This window comes from Neocloeon triangulifer, unplaced genomic scaffold (assembly GCF_031216515.1).
Source record: "Neocloeon triangulifer isolate White Clay Creek 2 clone unplaced genomic scaffold, ASM3121651v1 ptg000006l, whole genome shotgun sequence".
Lineage (NCBI taxonomy): Eukaryota > Metazoa > Arthropoda > Insecta > Ephemeroptera > Baetidae > Neocloeon > Neocloeon triangulifer.
This window is the reverse complement of record NW_026775549.1, coordinates 1,025,461-1,044,560: the sequence shown is the minus strand read 5'-3', so window position 1 is coordinate 1,044,560 and position 19,100 is coordinate 1,025,461. Positions and strand designations below refer to the sequence as shown.

At 39.4% G+C, this 19,100-nt stretch overlaps 3 protein-coding genes across 6 annotated transcripts; 1 reads left to right on the top strand and 2 right to left on the bottom strand.

Annotated features, from left to right (window-relative positions):
• The first annotated feature begins 1,053 nt into the window (after positions 1-1,053).
• Positions 1,054-10,571, top strand: LOC132194097 (uncharacterized peptidase C1-like protein F26E4.3). Of its 2 annotated transcripts, none has more exons than XM_059615175.1 (8): positions 1,054-1,222; positions 8,274-8,567; positions 8,667-8,730; positions 8,799-9,003; positions 9,408-9,703; positions 9,758-9,975; positions 10,028-10,179; positions 10,239-10,571. In XM_059615175.1, the coding sequence occupies exons 1-8, from the start codon at positions 1,069-1,071 to the stop codon at positions 10,455-10,457; spliced, it is 1,602 nt and encodes a 533-aa protein (XP_059471158.1). In that variant the 5' UTR covers positions 1,054-1,068; the 3' UTR covers positions 10,458-10,571. The 2 variants fall into 2 exon arrangements, with proteins under 2 accessions (XP_059471158.1, XP_059471159.1); XM_059615176.1 differs by lacking the exon at positions 1,054-1,222 and adding an exon at positions 6,926-7,056.
• Positions 10,572-12,006: 1,435 nt separating this feature from the next.
• On the bottom strand, positions 12,007-15,645 carry LOC132194095 (vesicular inhibitory amino acid transporter). The gene is made up of 5 exons (XM_059615173.1): positions 14,985-15,645; positions 13,906-14,145; positions 12,952-13,713; positions 12,695-12,895; positions 12,007-12,505 (listed from the first exon to the last, which is right to left on the bottom strand). Exons 1-5 carry the CDS (start codon positions 15,321-15,323, stop codon positions 12,215-12,217), a joined length of 1,833 nt encoding a protein of 610 aa, XP_059471156.1. The 5' UTR covers positions 15,324-15,645; the 3' UTR covers positions 12,007-12,214.
• Positions 15,646-15,816: 171 nt separating this feature from the next.
• On the bottom strand, positions 15,817-19,054 carry LOC132194100 (BSD domain-containing protein 1-like). 3 transcript variants are annotated; one of them, XM_059615182.1, is made up of 9 exons: positions 18,873-19,054; positions 18,324-18,414; positions 17,709-17,825; positions 17,495-17,650; positions 17,167-17,361; positions 16,980-17,112; positions 16,659-16,922; positions 16,583-16,600; positions 15,817-16,507 (listed from the first exon to the last, which is right to left on the bottom strand). In XM_059615182.1, exons 1-9 carry the CDS (start codon positions 18,881-18,883, stop codon positions 16,437-16,439), a joined length of 1,056 nt encoding a protein of 351 aa, XP_059471165.1. In that variant the 5' UTR covers positions 18,884-19,054; the 3' UTR covers positions 15,817-16,436. The 3 variants fall into 3 exon arrangements, with proteins under 3 accessions (XP_059471165.1, XP_059471164.1, XP_059471166.1); XM_059615181.1 differs by having other exon boundaries at positions 16,659-16,925; positions 18,873-19,052; XM_059615183.1 differs by lacking the exon at positions 16,583-16,600 and having other exon boundaries at positions 16,659-16,925; positions 18,873-19,049.
• Between the last annotated feature and the right edge of the window lie 46 nt (positions 19,055-19,100).

The window sequence follows — 19,100 nt, the reverse complement described above, 5'->3', positions numbered from 1 at the left end:
TTTGTTCTTTTATTCGTATCTCTGATCGAATATTGAATTTCTTTCTCAATGCTTGCTTTATCGTTTATTGCCTTCTGGCCAAAGTCTAAAAGCACACACCAAGTGGATCACTCCTCTTTGGTCCGAGAGAGAGGAATGCACGGCACAATACACCTGAGCAATTACTTACGGCGCGCGCGTTCTATGTGCGCCTTTTTTAGGTATTGTGTCTGCGGGCTGGCCAACGTTTTTATGCTTTGTGTGTATGTGCACTTAAAACGTTTTCGCGACTCAGACCTGATTCATTTGCATGCAGCACTTAGGCATGCTAATTTAATTTTACGTTCAAAAAGGGAGTTTCCCCTTCTTGGAGATTTATGAAAGGGTAGCGAAATAGGAACAATGAACTTTACATTTCGACATCAACACACTTAAAAGACTGATAAGAGAATATTTGAGGAGGTATATGACATTTTCCTCATAAAATTTAAATTTATGAGAAAAACCACTAGGAAAGCTATATATAAATTTTTTAACAAAATAATTAATAAAGGGAAAAATTATAGAAGTCTGATTTTTTAAATTACTTTGTCAATCATCACATTACCTTAATTGTGCCCTCCATAAAAACGGATTATTCCATGCGAAAAAATTATGAAAATCATTTTTTTTTTCAAGTTTGTCTCAAATTTATCTTTATATATTTTAATATTTAAATTCAAACCCGTAAATGGAAAATTGGTATTCAGTTCAAGCTCAAAACGTTCTCAATAAATTCCCCGCAGGAATTCTTGCATTGTACTTTGCATGTACCAAATGCATGCCTGCACATCCCAACGTAAACAAAATCGACAGCAAAATGCGAGCGAGAGAGCAAAATTCCCGTGTGCTTCAAGAACAAGAAGAGCATTGTTAGGATCTAATTAAAAATCTCAAACTGACATCAGCTCTGTAAATATAAACAAGTAAAAATAAATAATTAAACATTTTATATCTATCAGTGAGAGTGGGTGACACGAAAGGCCGACGAGGCGCGATTGCATTATTTTCTTTCACACGTGATAGAACGCACCTCTCGCAGGGGCGTTGATGGAGGGGTGCCGCGGCGGAGAAGACAACCAACTTTGTCCTCAGTCAGTGCAGCAGCGAGCGCCACGCGTCTCGGTGCTCGCGAGTGAGTGCCGAGGTAGCGATCGAGAGAACGAGAGGAGATCGCGGTTTCTTCGGTCCGCAACAGCACCAGGTACGTGGTGTGTTCTCTTGTCATCAAAAGTAATACTAGACATCTAGTGACTCACACTGACGATACATATACATTTTATTTTTTCATTATTTTTACTTGTTGCTCGCGGCAAACCGCAGATCAAAACACCAGCATTTACATTCGAGTTATTTTCACACCGCTTTAATTTTCTCTTTCCCTCTCTTGAGAGTGAATTGACGACAATGAGAGGCCTACTTGAAAGACCTTCACGCCAAAGTGCCAAATTTCTAACTAAAATTAAGCTCTTGAAACCTAAAAATACGCGACGAGCCACTAAGCAAGAAGTGAAATGCCGGGGAAATTTTTAGCAGAAATTCGATTAATTAATTGTCAATTGGAATCTGTCACCATTTTTATCGGCAACGTACTATCTCATATTATTAGTGTCTCATTCAAACTTGGTCTCTTGGCCAAGAATGTCGGTTGGCACATTGATTGATGCGTCAGTTTCTTGCTTCCAATTGATCAGCTCTTTATACTGGCGCCGCTTGCACGCACGGGTTTTAATTTAACCCGATCGGAATCTATTTGATTTGCTGACGTTTCTGGGGCCGAGAGGGATTCTCGGAACCGGAGGCAGTAATTTGGGAATTGGCAACAGCTAAAGGCGAAGAGTTGAAGACAAGATCACCTGGTATATAGGACCGCGCTTTATCTTAATATATGCACGAGTCCTATTTTTTTCTTCTCATTTTGAAATCACTTCGTTGACGCCTACGCGGTTTTATTAGTTGATTATAAAAGGAGATTAGTTTCTGTAGATGGTCAAAAAGATGCCGAAACTTTGGAGGTGATTGTGCCCAAAGGGTTAACAGCAATAAAAGAAAGAGCATCCGCTTCCAATATGTTGTCAATTAGCTCCAATCAAATCTGAACGCATTCAAAATCGCGCAGCTGCTGCCCTGGAGAAACTCGGCTCGCAATTATTCAGCGTTTTGCTCAACAAACAGGCCTTTTAGCAGCGCAGCCTATCAAATGGCATTTGAATAAATATTGAAAGACTCTCGCAACCTTGAACTGTCAGATCATATCTGAAAAGTTTTCAATGAAAAAAAGCGGTGAGACCGCAAAAGTAAGTGCGCTGAATTGAATTCAATAAATTTATATATAGTAAATCCCACGAGTGAGCAATTCTCAGCCGTCGATTTGTGGAGGTAAAAAAACCCAGCGGATTTCGCTTGGAGTGTTTGTTGATACAATGGGCGCCTATGAGGAGATGGCAAACAAAGTATCGTCTTCTCACAAAAAAGGTTTGGACAGACGCTGGAAAATATGTACTTCAAAACTCGTGGATCAACTAAATCATTTTGGCGTCGAGGCTCGACAAATCGGCGAGCTAAGCGACGCAAATATTTGCACATCTCATTGTCTGCATTAAAAACCTAGACTGAGCAAACAAAATGTGTCAATCACATTTTTGCCCGCAGCATCCGCCACCTTAAAAGTGTTTAACAGAATTCGAGCTCAATTTGCGGCGCGCACACACGCGCTTTGTGTTTTTGCAATAACTGCTCGCGTACTACACAAACAGGTTTTATACATTTTGTGAGAGGATTCTTTTGATTTTTTTCTAAGTAAAGAAAAATTACTTATACGTTTTATGTACATTGTTGGCTGCCTTCTTAAATCATTTGCATGTCACAAAAATAAATTACACACAGATTTACATTTTTTTTTGTCAGATATTTTCTTAATTAATAATTAAATTCCCGTGTTTTGTATAATTTTTGCATAACATTACTTGCAAGGATTTTTGAAGGGAAAGATAAAATAAAAGTTTTTACTTCTCATACTTTGTGCGCTTCATTCTAAAAATAAAATAATTGCTCCATACATCTCTAGTTGACGACAGGTGTTCGGCAAACAAAATACAGCGATCAATTTTCAAGTCGAGAGCGAGAGATATTATTACACAAAATTGGTCGGTCCAGCACTTAAGCGTTTTATTTGCTGAGCACTCAATCGTGCTTATCGTTTAAGTCTAATTGTAAGTAATTAGTGCGAGCCCAAACCCTTAATTACGCTCAATTACTCACGGACCAGGAAAGGCTTAAATCGTATATATCCACCCATGGACCAGATTTTCAAAATATTTTGAATTTAATTCGGCCTAGGTCAAATCATAAAGCTTTCATCGTCCACACGTGCTCCATCAGAAGAACAACGACACCGAGAGTATGGGTAACCACTTCCATGCCAAAATAACTGGCCTTATCTCACCCCGGTGAGATTTAAACAGCTACTTTCGTAAATACACAAAACGCGGCCGTGTTTGCTCATATAATGCCGAGCGAGCGAGTTGTGTCAATACTTGAAGCACTTTAATCTGGCCCTATAATAATATCTCCGCCCCGGCCGACTCTCATCGCGTTTTTATTTCAAGTGCCTTACACCTTGTTTTACTAGAAAGGGCACTCGTGGCTCTAGGATCCATTAAATTGTTTTGTCATCTAAGTTTGATCTTATAAAAAGAGCGAGTGATTGTGTGTCTAGGACGGCCTTTAAGAGCTTTTTATCTTATCAATTTCCAATGGCTGGCGGATGAGTTTCGCTCCTGTTGAGCAGATAAAATTTTTGGTGTTAGGCGAGTTACGAAAGACAAATAATACACTCCATGATCGTGCTAAAATTTCAATGCCATACAAAACTTCAGAGAACTTCGTCCTAGAAATAAAATTGAAAAATCTGTGCCTGTAAATATTTGTCTAGAAACTGCTTTTGTGTGTTTTGAAGGGTTTTTGCGGGGACTGCATCCAAGTTGGCAAGACACAAGTAGTAGCGAACAATTGCTTCTCGTTATGGCGTTGAATGGAATGAAAATAATGACTTCATCTTTCATTCTTTTATTCTATTTGGTGCACCACGCTCTGCACGTGACTGCCGTTTTTTATGGGAAATTAGCGTTGGCCGCGGGTCGAGCGAGAAAATGATTTATTTTCAAATGGAACTAGGTTCGCCTAATCCTCCTTTACGACGCCCATAAAATCACTTAAAGCGTTTGTTAACAATGAGTTCCTTTTAGAGAGTGAGAATCCTAGCGAATTTTATTTTTCAGATAGATGCGATCATTGCAATCTAGATAAATCCCTCGTTTCCCATCTGGATTTGTAGATCTGCAATTATTATTCCAAAACTGATGGCTTAGATAGCACTTAGTTTTATTTTCTTTCACAAGGCCGCGCATATCTCACGCAAGATTTGCTTAATCCTAAAAAATAATGAGCTTTTTACTATATCATTTTATATACCCAAATACCAGCTAGATATTTATTACAAATCGCTAAACTTGCAATTCCTAGTCGACCAACCATTTCTCTCGACAGCTCGTAAAAGTCATAAAATTAACTGTGAGAACAGATTATTCCATTTTTATTTATATAAAGAAGAAATAAAAACCAAATAAAAATATAACAAATAAAAAAAATGAAATATTATTTTTCCTGAGGAAAAAATCATGTATTGAAATTCTTTTCAAATACAATTTGTAACAACGAGGCATTTATACAATTTAAAATTGTACTCAATTGGCCAGTCGGCACTTTTACAAATCAAGCAAGGTGTCATTGTGATGCACCACACGGCGGGTGCGAGGTTACAACAATCGAGACGGTAGGCGGGCCAAAATTCAAATTGCCCCGACGGCCAGCGAGTAATGGGCGGCCAGGGTCGCCGGCTGAATTTTAAATTAAATTTATTGGTGCACAAGTTTACGGATACTTTGCCGAGCAATAAAATCATAAATTCGGTGGGGGATGACATCAGCCTCGAGACATCTCTCAACAATGATGCGTGTTCTTTTTCTACAATCAGAATTATCTCATATCTCCTCATCTAGACAATACGCGCACCAGCAGCACCGCATAAATTAGCGATGGCTCGTTGCCAGCTGATGAGGAGTGCTGCACTCGAGCCTTCTTGGTATTTTAATTACGCGCCGATATGCAATTAGCGTTTTGCTCATTTGCTGATGGCGCGGCCAGCGAAGCAGCCAGGCAGAAGCAAAACAGCAGATTCTTTTCTCGGTGCCACTTAAATGTAGCGCTATTTGCGAAACACGTACACGCCGCCGGTGCTTTTATATTTTTAACGTTGACTGCTTTTTGAAACAATTTCACGCGAGTAATGTGCTCACCTGCACGACTAATCCCATTCAAATTGTTTTGACAATATACCGCAGTACTTGCCAATTCTGCCGGCAGGATGCTGCAAACAAAGGAGAGTGACTAACAACAAGTTCAAAGCCCCCTCAATTTGTTAGAGTTTGCCGTGGAGCAAAGTGTGTTAAACAATTGTAATAAATCGTTAACAAATTTTTATTTTTGCAAATTATATTAATCTAAATAAACTTGACCTTGATCATTAAGAAATAAAAATAAACGAAAATCTAAAGCAATTTTGATTTCTTAAACTTTCTCTAACAATTTATAATGAAAAAATGTGGTTTTCATGTTAAAATAATTTAAATGAATTAATATCATCATTTTGTCTGTTCGAATGTGATTTTTTTTTCTTACTTTCCCTTCGGCGTGTAGAGCAGAATGCATATTTATGAATTAGATTAGATTAAATCATACATGTTTATCTAATATTTATGAATATCTAATAATGAAAATCTAATATTCAAGAATAACTGACTTTTACTCATTTTTCTTATCAGTTTGTCCAATTCTATTTTCTATTTTTTTAATGGATATATATATTTAAGATTTCACGCCACTTGTCACCCAATATCCAACTGATTGTATGGATTATTTAACTTGGTGTATAACGTTTTTACGATTTTTTATATGAACTCATATAATTAATTATTTTTTATTTTACAACCGCTGGATGTTGTTAATTACGGTTAATTAATTAAAACTTATTATTAATTATATTTACTTTTCAAATTTTTATTAGTTAGCGGTTAGCTAAAACCAACGGAAAAGGTTTACAAATGAAAACCACACTTTCAAACCTGTAAAAAACCGCTAATTAATGCGTTATAATGCCACACAAAATTCAGCACGCAACCTTAACGTAATGAAAAAATAAGTACGTTTAACCGACGACAGCAGTCATTACCGAGTGATTAGCGTAATGCTTTTTACACATTGGAACAACACAAAAACACTCTTGTTTGAGTGGCGCGCATAGCGTGACTAAAAAATCAGCGTTCGTTCGCGCCAGAGCATTTGTGGCAAAGGCACAAGTAGCTTTCTGCGGTGACACATTACGTCTCGCAGCAGTTCCATTCATGCAACAAAAAATTTATTAAATATCGAAACACTCTAAAAAAATGTAATTTCTCTTATTTATTGTTTTTCTATGTGGGATGGGTGTTTTTAACTTTTAACAGTTCAAGAATTTGACCCTGACCCTAGTCTAATAAATTATGGCAGTATAATTGCAAAAGCGCCGGTTATCCCACTCATTGTAATTTGAGAAATAAGTTTGACCCGTTGTTTTAATATTGCCAACTTCACTTTTTGCAATAGCCTGCGCGCCGATCGAAATGAAAGTTGTTGAACCACTCGTTAGATTTTTCGACTGAGAGCTTCCTCAGTGTAATTTTTCATGCAGCGAGGCGGACAGCAACTCACAGCCTCTGCGCCGTGTGTATTACCATAAGCATAAAAGTTCAGTGGCATACTCGGCGACAAACATCTCGCACATGTTCGCTCCGGGAATATATTATTTTATAAAATATATACACTTTGTGCGGAGGAAAGAAAATTCATCGCCGGCGCTACTGGTGAAAAAAAGAAGAAGTCGTGTGGATGCGGTTGCTTCTTGAGAAACTGTGATATCGATCTCGGAGAAATATCAAGTGTGTAAGTGCACTTCAGAGAACATGCTCTTTGGCGATTCTTTTCTCTTTTGCACTTATGTACGAAAGCCGCGCAGATCAGCTCACAGGCATTCCGCGGCAGCCTTTTTTTATCGTTTTCGCGCGGCCCACGCGGTCCTGTTTATATTATGCATTTAACAGAGCATTTTGAGGCGCGCGCTCGCACATCTCATAGTTTGTTTTGACAGAGCCAAAGGCTTCGCGCACTGCTTTGTGAAGAAAGCGGAGAAATGCGTGCGAAAATTCCTTGCCTGCAACAACAAATATAAATTATTTGTGGATGAAACTGATGATGGAAGCACAATATCCAACCCACCCTCTGGAGGAATGTGTTCTTGCTAGTCCAAGGCTGCGTCGTTAATTGCCGATAATTTGCGCTGCGAAAGTGCACTCTGTCATAAACAAGCCCTAAGCTGTATTTTGCATTCTCTAGATAATGCAAATTTATAAATAGCTTGAAATGATTATTCTTCAACTTGCAGTTCAAATGATTATTTCAGTTTCCAAGCTCGAGTATCTCCTCTTTCAAGTCATACAGTCAATTATATTTTATCGTTTAAATTGGGAGAGGATTTTATTATAAAAAAAATATTCCCAGACTAAACCGGAATTTCAAAGCAGCGTTTCCAAATTTTAAGCCTTCTTGCCAAAAAAGGAGAACAAATTATGAAATTAACTTTCCAGTTCATTACTTCAATTCAGTTGGCAATGAGATCAAAATAATATAAAATCAATAGAACTTAATATTAAATTTCTATTTTCAAGGCTAATTTTGTCGCCAATTTTTCGACTTCAAAAACAATCGAATAGTTCTTGGAACTTGTTTACAAGCTTGTAGCGTGTAATTAAGGCGGACTCGCACATAGTATACAAATAAAGACCACACAGAAGGGGCTGCTCGGGGGTTCTATAATGACAAAACACAAGTCACTCGCCACTCGTGCATAAATTAGCACAGCGTGCGAAGCGGGCGTATATAGAGTCATTAACTCGATCGTCCTCTCAGACAGACACATCCTTGTTAAAATTTCCTTGGCTATTTTTGCGTTTGCTTTCTTCGCACATTAGTTTTAATGCGGTCGTAACTCATCCAATGTGCACTTCATTCAACAAACTCATAATACTTATCCCATCAGAAAAATGCATATTTTAGCCTTATTTAAAATTAATTTATTTATTAAATTCTGCTTTTGTTTCAAGGGGGTGAGATGAGCGGAGTGCGGTGGCACAGTTTGTGGGTAGGGTGTCTCCTGGTGTGCGCGGCGGTGCTCGCGTACCAAGGAGACATTTCGGACTTGCCGCCTGGACCGTATTGCGGCCAGAGGACCGTGGGCTGCTGCAACGGCCGAGCAGACTCGTGCTCGGCTCCGATTCTCGGTACCCTTTGCTACTGCGACGACTTTTGCAACAGGACGTTAACAAGTGACGATTGCTGCCCTGATTACTGGAGCTTCTGTCATGGTATCCAATCTTCTCCCGAAGAACCGACAAAAGGTATTTTTTTTTACATTTTTTTTTTTTTTTTATTAGAAAAAGTTGTAAGTTTTTATTTTTAAATCTTAAAAAAATAAACAATTTAAATTTACCATTCAGTGTGTGTCTTCAACGGCATTTTACTTGCTCCTCGGGATTCGGCTAAAGATAACTGCAAAACTTGGTAACTTCCTCTAATTTAAATAGCCCTCGTGGTGACATAATCAATTTTTACACTTTTTCCATCTCAAGCACCTGTATGCAGACGCTGTCGGGGCCCAATAAGGTGGAGATGCAGTGCGAGCAAGTCGAGTGTCTCGTAGAGCCGGACACAATCGACAGGGTCAACGGCCAACGCGGCCTCACCTGGAGTGCCGCCAACTACTCTTCTTTCTGGGGCCGCGCCCTTCACGAAGGCAAGCAGTACAAGCTCGGCACCCTCGAGCCCCGCAGAACGGTCAGTCTGCTACTTTTTATTTTGTTTCTTAAGTAGCTCGCATGCGAATTCATCAAATCGGCGGCGATGAATACTAATTTTCTTCTCATATGGAAATAAGGTCGTCTCTGGCGCCAGAAAAGAGTATTTATTCTTTCGCTTTTGGCTTAAACTCTTGAACAATCGCCAATGAAATAAATCTTATTATTTATTTTTAGAGCCAGAAAAATGCAATTAAATCATTCCGTGTCGCCGCATGACCTTTGCAGCATTTAACACTCCTCTAAATTTTCTCACGATTAGCTTTATCAAAGAGATTTATCGCGCGCCTCTCTCACATTCCTCGCATCACTGTAGTGACAGATGGAAATTGCAATAAGCCATAGTGGCCTCGATTGTCGCTGATTAAGAAAAATTGCTAACAGGTCAGAGGCCTGATCCCAGTCAAACGGGTGTACGACGCTAAAAGGCTGCCGCACTCTTTTGACGCCCGCACGAAATGGCAAGAAGAAGTCTCGGGGGTTGTGGACCAGGGCTGGTGCGCATCTTCCTGGGCCCTGAGCACTATTCAGGTGGCTGCCGACCGTCTGGGCATCATGTCGCTTGGAAGGGAGATTGTCGAATTGTCAGCGCAGCAGCTGCTTGAATGCAACACAAGAGGCCAGCAGGGCTGCAAGGGCGGACATTTGGACAGAGCGTGGATGCACATAAGGAAATATGGGTAATTTATAAAAGAAAAATTGTAATAAAAAAAAAGCATAATTTTGTTTTAAAGTGTTGTTGAAGAGAGGTGCTACCCATACATCGGTGACCACAACAACCCTGGAAAGTGCAAAATTGGCAAAACCATCAGATCCCTCGGAGCCGCTAGGTGCCTTCCGCAGCACCAGATTGAGCCTCCAAGAACGGAAACTTATCGCACCGGTCCTGCTTATAGAATCAAATCTGAGCAAGACATTATGCATGAAATTTTCGAATCCGGCCCCGTCCAAGGTAGACTATATTGAATGCATACAATTTTAATTTTAATTTTGTGTCAATTTAGCCACAATGGCTGTTCATCACGAGTTCTTCATGTACCAGAGAGGTGTTTATCAGGCGTCGAGACCTAATCTAAAGATAGAGGGATACCACAGTGTGCGAATTATTGGTTGGGGTGAGGAGCCGTCGTATAATGGCCCACCTGTAAAATACTGGGTAAGTTTCATTCTGTTTATACATTCAAGGAAAATCTAATTTATTTTTTAAATTTTCAGTTGGCAATGAACTCTTGGGGCACTGAATGGGGTGAGGATGGCCTCTTCCGCATTCGGCGTGGAACAAATGAATGCGAAATTGAAGATTTCGTGTTGGCCGCATGGGCACAAACCACCAGCATGTTCACTCCTAACACTTTCCCGCCACTCAGACGCCGTAGAAACAAATTCACGCAAAAGCGTTCAGCGCACCATAGACGGCCGTTGATTAAAAATTAAGTATTAATAATTTTTAAGGAGCATTCAACTCCTATTAATTAATAAATTATGTGCCAATTTTTCATAAATATGGGTGGAATTTTTGTAATCCATCTCAAAATATTCACGCAGACAGTGGCTGGAAGTATTCTGATCGATCTCATTTTGAGATATAAATGTGCTCATTATGGAGAAATCAGCTACTTTTTGGAAAAACAAGAATAGAGTAAATCTAACGCCAGCAAGGCGAATTTATGTGTTCTAACAAAACAATTTTACTTGGGAACCTTTGATTTAAATCTTATTAAAGAACACTGCCAAATCTCCTAATTAAATGCAACTCATTTAAGTCTCCATTTTCCTGTAAATTTAAGAAGTAAGTGCTAAAATGAGCTGTGACTCGTTCCGTGAAAATGAAGCAACCTAGAATTATTTGCGACTACAATCTTTATTTTACTTCTTTTAGTGTATAATTTTGGGTTGTTAACATTTTATAATAATCGTAGTAATTTCACAACATTTTTCTGTCGCACAACATTAATATAATTTTATGTGTGTTTATTGTATAATTCATTTGTAATTCTCAACTAACTGCAAGTATAAATAAATCAATCTAGTGACACGTACACGTCCTGTGTCACTTATTGGAAGACTCTTTGCTAATCAACAACAAGGCTCTCATTAAATGATATATTATCCCTTAGCAAGTAGGATCTCATGCAATTCTCACTTTGATAGTTTCATTCGGTTTTGTTGACATCAAACAATCTGTTGATCAAAACCCTTACGCGCCAAGGGCTGATAAAATTTATAGTAATTCTTTTATTAATCATAAATTTTTATTATCATCAGTCAGATTTTGTAAATTATTGATTGATAAATCGTATTGAAAACAAAATAATTGCTCATTTAAAACAAAAAAATTAAATCCGAAAACGTTTGCGCCAATTTATGCACAGGCAATGTGAAATTTTAATTTTATATATTAACGACGTCATGTCTTGTATTATGTGTACAGGTTAATGATCTCTGACTTTTATTGCTGCTTATCTTTATCTCGACAAAAGTTGTTTGTGGATTTTCTCCTGCATTCTTATTTATGAGTGGAAAGAAAAACGATCATTTATATTATATTATGAGTGTCATTGGAAGACTGTGGATTCAATCACCTTTAGCTGAAAACGCGCACATTGAAAAATATTTGACAGCAACATGAGTAATCTTATATAATAATGTGTATGCTTTTTTCAATTTATATTGAACTCCGAACAATATTTTGCGGTAACGGCGATCGTTTTCTTGTATACACCACTCTCTTAAATTATTTACATTTCCCTAGTGCTGGAATAGTATTTTTCTCTAGAATGCATGACTGTTTGTATAATTCACACTTCACATCTATTAACCGATTTAATCTATAATATGGAAGACATACATTTTTCATTTTCACTCATCATGGAAGACGAAGTTGCATTGCTTTTACAGAGCGGAAGACTCATATTTTCAATCACAATAATATATTTAAAAACCATTATAACAAAGGCGACTTTCTCGAAATGGGCTATTCGCATTCTTTTTTTTTCAAAATTTTACACATTTTGTGAGAGATTTCAATAAAACTGAATTTTTGTAATTATATTGATGCATGGCTTATAAATCCAGAAATAAATTTCCGAGCTATCACAGTTCCAAAGATATAGAACCTCAAAATAATTTAATAAAGCCCGTATCAAGAAAGTGTTGCCGTCTATGCTTGTTTGCAAGATTCCTTTGCCTTTTTAGAAAGGCAAATTTATGGAAAAGGCTCTGATCAGTTCAGACCCCGAATCCCAAATGCCGATGATTCCAAATAAAAATCCAAGGAAAATGATGAAGTAGTTAAAGTATTTGGTCTTATCGTCCAATTCGTGGCCCTTCAAAATTATGTGGAAATAACACGGCCAAATGAAGGACAGCATTGTGCCCGTGAAACTGCCAATAAAGCCCATCAGAGTTGCAAAGTGTGGGATGGAAATGGCCATCAGAACTGTGCCAACGATGACACCTACTCTGAACGCAAGACCCCATACCTGAAATAGATAATTAATGCAAATACAGACAAAGATTTAAAGTTATAATTATGAAACTAAGTTCAATTGAAAAATAAGTAGTTTTGTATATCCCTCCCTAAAGTACTTAATATATTCCGATATTTATTAAAGAATATTTTTAAATTGCTCTCTTATTATATTATATGAAATGTAAATTTTAAAACTTACCTTTAATTCTCCATCAAGCTCCCAGACCGAAGGGAAGTAAGTTTTTGGTTTGCCTCTGAACATCGCTCTCTCCAGAAGTTGGCACGCAGCGTAAAATGGCAGTGGATATGAGAGAATGGCTTTAACCACGAGGAAGATATTGACGAGGCCTTTGAAGCCGGCAGAGTGCAAGTTGTTGGTAATCACTTGTTGTGTGTCACTCTAAAAAATTAGCAATAATTAATTAATTAAAAAAAGTTAAATTGCGACAAATTTACTTGGAAAGTGAGGAAGCACATGTATCCGAAAAGCGACTTGAAGATAGCGGCGGCGATGTGGCTCCAGTCGAGCATGGTTCTGAACTTGGAGGGGTCCTGCATGCTGCCCTCAAGAGTCGGCAAGAAGATCTGCGAAGTGTAGCTGAACACGATTACTCCCAGGGAGATGGGAAACTTCTCGAGGTCGAGGGTCCACTTGACCTTGCCCCAGCCCCAATCTGGCAGTTCCAGGAGGCAGTAACCGAGAATAATGGCGTTGATGAACAAGTGGGACATGGTGCACCAGAAACTCAAGACGGACACCGCGTGCAGACTCTTGAGGAATGCCAGCGGGATCAGAAGGATGCCGCAAATCATCATCCAGGAGCGCGTGTCGATGGGTCCCTCGGGAAAGGTGCCCACCATCAAATCTCCGCAGACGACCACGTACAGGATGCACGTCATCAGAAGTTCGATGAGTTGGGCGCAGTGAACCATCCGCTTGCCCCACTTGGGCCCAAGGCAGTCCCTTGCGATGGCCACATAGCTGTCGCGCACCCGAACTTTTCGCTTGCCCAAAAGTCGGCCCCTCGGGACGCCGTTGTTAGGGAGCGCCGGTTGAATCGCGCCTTCCAGAGGTTCAGGTTGCGGCGGTGGCTGCTGCTGCTGTTGCTCTTCGGCCATGGCTTGGTAGAAAGGGTTGTTTGGATTGTTCGACTTGAACTGCTCGTCTTCAAAAGTCACACCCTGCTGTTGTTGGTAACCGGCGGGCTGGTCCCAGAACTGAAATGAAAAAAAAAATGTACAAATTTTATTTGATTTAGAATTTATATATAATTTTTTTGTGTTAACTTTATTTGTCCTCTTTTGTTAATCAAAATATGGTGTTATTACAGATATTGTGAGTAAAGTTATGCAACCCGCGCGCTTTTCATGTTACAGGGGTTGCATAAGCAAACAAATGCAGGCGCTTACGTCTGTCGATTGGTATTTGCTTTCGTCCTCCCAGGAAATGTTTTCTGGACGCGTCGGAGGTGGTGGCCTTGGTGGTGCTGGTCCATTCTCCTCGCCTTCGTACACGTCCACTTCTTCGTAGAGACAATCAACAAGGATTTTCCCGGTGTAACAACAAATGTGAGCGATGCCGATCATGGCTGCAATGGCCCAGTAGCCGCCCTGCCGCACAGCGAACGGGAGAGACACGATGAACATGCCCTGCAGCATACGAAAGAAAAGAGCGTTAATAACTTTTTAGCCTCAGGATATACTAACGATCGATGAGGAAAAGTTGAATCAGGGCTTTTAAAGAGTGCAAAAAGTGATACAAAAAATTTTAATACCAGAACAAAAATTTCACTCGTCATTTATAATAAAAGGTTAATTATTTATCATCATAGACTGATATTAACTGACTAAATTTTATTTTTAAAAGATGGTCTCCCAGTTTATTGTTTTAATAGAGCAAGAAAATTGTTAATAAGGCCTCTATCTGAAATTGCCAATTGAGGTGACGAAAGTTTATCAGATTTTTTAGCTGTAGAAGATGAAGCAACATGTGCCGCGAATGCGCCACTTTTCGTTAGTGGTCCACAAAAGGGAGGCTGTGTATGCTATACGCGCACACCAGCCGTTCGGGAGCAGATCAATAAAATTTCATGCCATGTCTGGCGATCACACGCTGCTCTTTTTAGCGGAAACTTTTACTCGCCCACAAGAATCTACTTGAAGTCGAGATGGGCAATTAGTTGATTGCCAAAGATTTATAGGGACACTTTACAAAAGAAGTTCTGAAAAGACGGAATGTTAATTTTGGTGTAAAAGTATAAGATAAAATTTTAGCCCAAATAATCTAAATAATATTTAACATTTTGAATTAGATTTATCAAATAAAAAAAAAAAAAATTTTATTCTTTCATGTTTAAATTATTATGTATATGTATTAATGTTTTTTCAAATTATTGATTTTTTTTTTTAGTTTTATTTTCGGTTTTGCTGGCAGGAAAATAAAATCAATTTTATTACAATAATTTTCCAATGAATAATTTATTTCAAACCTGGATGGCGTTGGTAACGTTCCAAGCGGCTTGCCACTCGTTGATCTTAAAATCAGGGCCTTTGTGGCTGGATTCACCCCCGCAGAAGTCGTCGCTGCTGGCCGTGCTGGCTGCCCTTCCGCGGTTGAAGTCGCTCATCTCGTGGGACCCCGCGCCTTTCTGCTGTGGCCCTCCGCCCCCAAACTTAGCAAAATTGGTGTTCTCGTTAGGGGCGGCTTGAGAGCCGCCCCCGCCGGCCATCTCCTTGCACTTGCTTGGGATTTTGGACTTGGCCGTTTCCCAAAGGGTGCCTACCACCGGACCGATGGCCGACATATTTAAACCCGGAATCGCGGGCATTGTGTCAGAGAACTTGTTCTAGCTCCCTCCTGCGTAAGTCTTTTCAGGAGCGGTTTCTTCTTCGAGGGCGGAGGGCCAATCTTCACAGGGCGCTTTTCTCAGCGGGGCTCGTTGCTGTTGATGCACTTGGTCATACTCCAACGGTGCCCCTGCTGAGTCACTCGGGGTCTCTCGCCGCCACACTCACTCTCGCAGCCTCCCGCGATGGATCAATCGCGCTCCATCTCCAGACCTGCGCACCCCATCGCGCGACCCAGAAACCCTCTTTCCCGCCTCTGTAGAATGAACTGCCCACACATGTTTGTATGTAAGCAGCATAGGAATGCTTGCAGTACTTTCTCTTTCGGTTGTCTTTAAAGTGCGGATGAATTTTAACTGAAATTTTAAATTAAATAAAACAATTTTTACCAGTAATTAATTTTATAATTGCAGCCTATATTACAACGCACCTCTCTTATAAAGCAATCTTGTTTTAGCTTCTTTGTTGTAGTCATTTCTTAATTTTTTTTTTTTTTAAATAGTAAGCCAGTCATACAATTTGAATAAAAAATTTTGATTTGATTTCTTAAATGAAAGTAGTCAATTATGTAGGTTACATTCAAAATTATCTCTTTTATTCTCATAGAATAACAAATTTAATAGATAAAATGTATGCGTCGAGCAGGATTAGACCCAAAAGTGCAGTGATACATATGTCGAAGAAAAATCAATCTGACCTCTGCCCTAAAATTTTCAAGTAAATGCCTGCAAGCGACGCCTATGTATTGGAGGCTGCTTTCCAGAGGTACATACGCTCAATCAATATGCCATTTTACGCTAATGGCAAGCACTGATAATGCTTCTTAAACATTAAGAAATAAAAAGTTATGCTGTTAAACTTAGCGTCTATAAAGAGGACAACCACTCTGGAATCACAAGTTTGCCAAAATACGCTCGTTCTTTCTTGTTTGCTTGCTAGCTTTTATCCGATTGCATCAAGATTCAATTCAATCAAACAGTCACACAAAAATGCCATTCTTGCTGCTGACTAGCAAATCCCACGTCACTCACTCACTCTCTTGGAACCGTACCCTTGATATTTTTAGTCTATTACGAGTCCAGGAAAACTACTCTTCATCCTGCTGAAACTTCGTCTTCAACATCTTCTAAGTCAAACTCTTTCTCCCAGTCACCATCAATGCTCTCTATTTTTGCGAGAAAATAAGTTTAATCCATAAATATTAGTTATTTTAGTCATTTTTAAATAATATGAAAATTACCATCGTGATTCAACAGTTCTAATTGAAAAGTTAAACGTTTCAGAGAATTTTTCGTGCAAAGAAGATTTTCATTTACCTTTGTCCGCAACAGACGTCTGTCCACTACTACTGTTGCTAGGACCCTCACCAACGATGACCATGTCACGTTTGTCCCTGGTTTTAATGTCGGCGGGTTTTAAATGGTCTCTTCCAGGAGGAGAATAGTGGTCAGGTTTCATTGGCAGATCGGCTGAAATTCTGGCCGCAGCCTCGCATTCCATTTCGTATTCCTGTAAAATCCTTATTTGTTCCTCTTCGGAAAGCTGCACACTACTGCCAACCTTGACGCCGTGTTTCAGAGCTGCTGAAATTGTTAAAATGTAACTTAAATTCTTAATGAAAGTGAAGCTTGACTAACATTTCTGAACTTCTTCCTCAGCTTTTAGCTTTTCCTCCTCCAGCCTCTTTTGTTTCGCTTGCTGCCGAGCTTCCTCATCTTCCAACAAAGCCTTCTGGAAGAGAAACCTTTGCCAGAACTGCTGATGAGAAATCTGGAAATTCAATAAAATTTTTGACTCGGCAGAAATTTTGAGGGCAAGAAGTACCTCATCGGGAACAAGTTTTTCGTAATTGGCTTTCAGGTGAGCGTTGGAGGCCAGCATTCTAGTGAGACGGTTGGTGTTCATGGAATTTTCCTCTTGGCATTCTAACCAAGCTTGGAATTGAGGAGCAAGGATTTTGTCTTCGGCAGGGTCAATCAGGAAGGTTGTTCCGTCGTTAGCCAGATCAACCAACTTCTTCTACAAAAATGAAAATTACAAAAAGTGAATATAGAAATAGATAAATATTGCAGAACTTTTACAACACATGAGTCAGGCGAGTTCTGAGAAATTAAAAGTCCAAAAGGGCTGATAAAAATTATCAAATGCGTACTTGGAAGGGCGAAAGAGAAACCGGTTGGTCGCCTTGGATGACCATGGCCTCTTCGTCCTCGTCGTCAGGCTGCGGGTTGAGCACTTCATTCACCTGCCCCAGCAAAGTAGATATGCTCTTTTTCATGGAGCCAGCTGTCGACTCTTCATCGTCCAGCTGCAAAGTCATTATCAATTTACAAACTGCACCTGAGGACGATGCGGAAAATTCAGACCTTGAGCTTATCTTTAAGGACGGTGGCAGTCGAAGTAACAACGTTGCTTGCTTGGTTGCTCATTGCGACGGAAAATTCATCCAAATCCCGCTTGACAAATTCCATTACTTCCGCCGACTGGAAATATGAAATAAAAAGATGATGAAAATGGCCAAATTAGAGTTAATTTTAATGCTATTACTGTTCATAAAAAATTTAAGGCAACAAGGATTCATATTATGTGTTGCTTAGAACGAAAAAGCAATTGCTCGTTTTTTTCATTTGAAGTCCCACTTTATAATTTACAGCAGTAAATAACAAGTTATAAAATAAATAGATGATTCCAGAAAAAAATATCAGTTACATATTATATGCCATTATTTTCCTTTTGCGGTTTCATGGCCATTTTATAGATCATAATAAATTATCAATTGATGGATTTTAATTTTAATATTTTTATTAATATTTAATTTATTTTTATATTAAATCTCTTTAGAAGTTTTGAGACAATTATGAGGTTCTGCAAAGAATTCATTAGTAATGTTATTATCAACATTATTTTTTTCCAGATAGTGGAGCTTGAATCTTGAATTGTCAAAATATAAACAAACACAGACTCGTATGAATTTGCATTACCTTATCTCGTGCTGCTTGGAAAATAGAACCCCATGACCATCCTCCTGAGGCCTGGTCCTGCCCAGAACCCGCAGGTTGCTGATCACCTGGCCTGAAAATCAAGAAAACACCTGTGACGGCTGTTCATATGACGCTATGTAATCCTAATTAATATCCATTGATTTATTAGAAAAGCGCCTTCTTCGTTGTGCAAGAAAATTTAGTTTTTCGAGAAATAAAAAATAAAACATCGCTATCAGCTGGACGCATCGTAAAGTTCCATGAACTCTCTCTTCCTGTTGGCCAGCAACAAAAATATTGCGCAGTTTTCGCTCTTCTCAGACCTCAGACAAAACAAAATGAGTTTTTCCGATTCTGAGCAAAAACAGCACGAACATTTGCACTAATCTAGATCAGTTTACGACCGCATGTCTGATCTGGGCTCGATAAATTTTAGGTCAGGTAACGACGTGTCTCCAAAGCCTTGGGAGATGCGTGAAAAAATTGGTTCGCAACAACGAAGAGCGCTCAATTGCCACAAATTTTGAGCTCTCGCGTCAAACAAATTACCCTTCAGCCATCGTTGCTTAGTCGCTCGGTGGCCGCGGATGCTGCTTAGGTAGCCGGATTGTGCAGTCTCGTCTCGAAATGGTGCTCGTAACGAGAAGAACAACGACGACGTACCAGACCTGAAGGACGTGTTTACAAAGATTGGCGACGAGCAACCAGCGGACTGCGAACGACTGTAGAAGGGGAGAAGGGAGAACGAGACTCGCGAGTTTTGCACACAGATGGCAG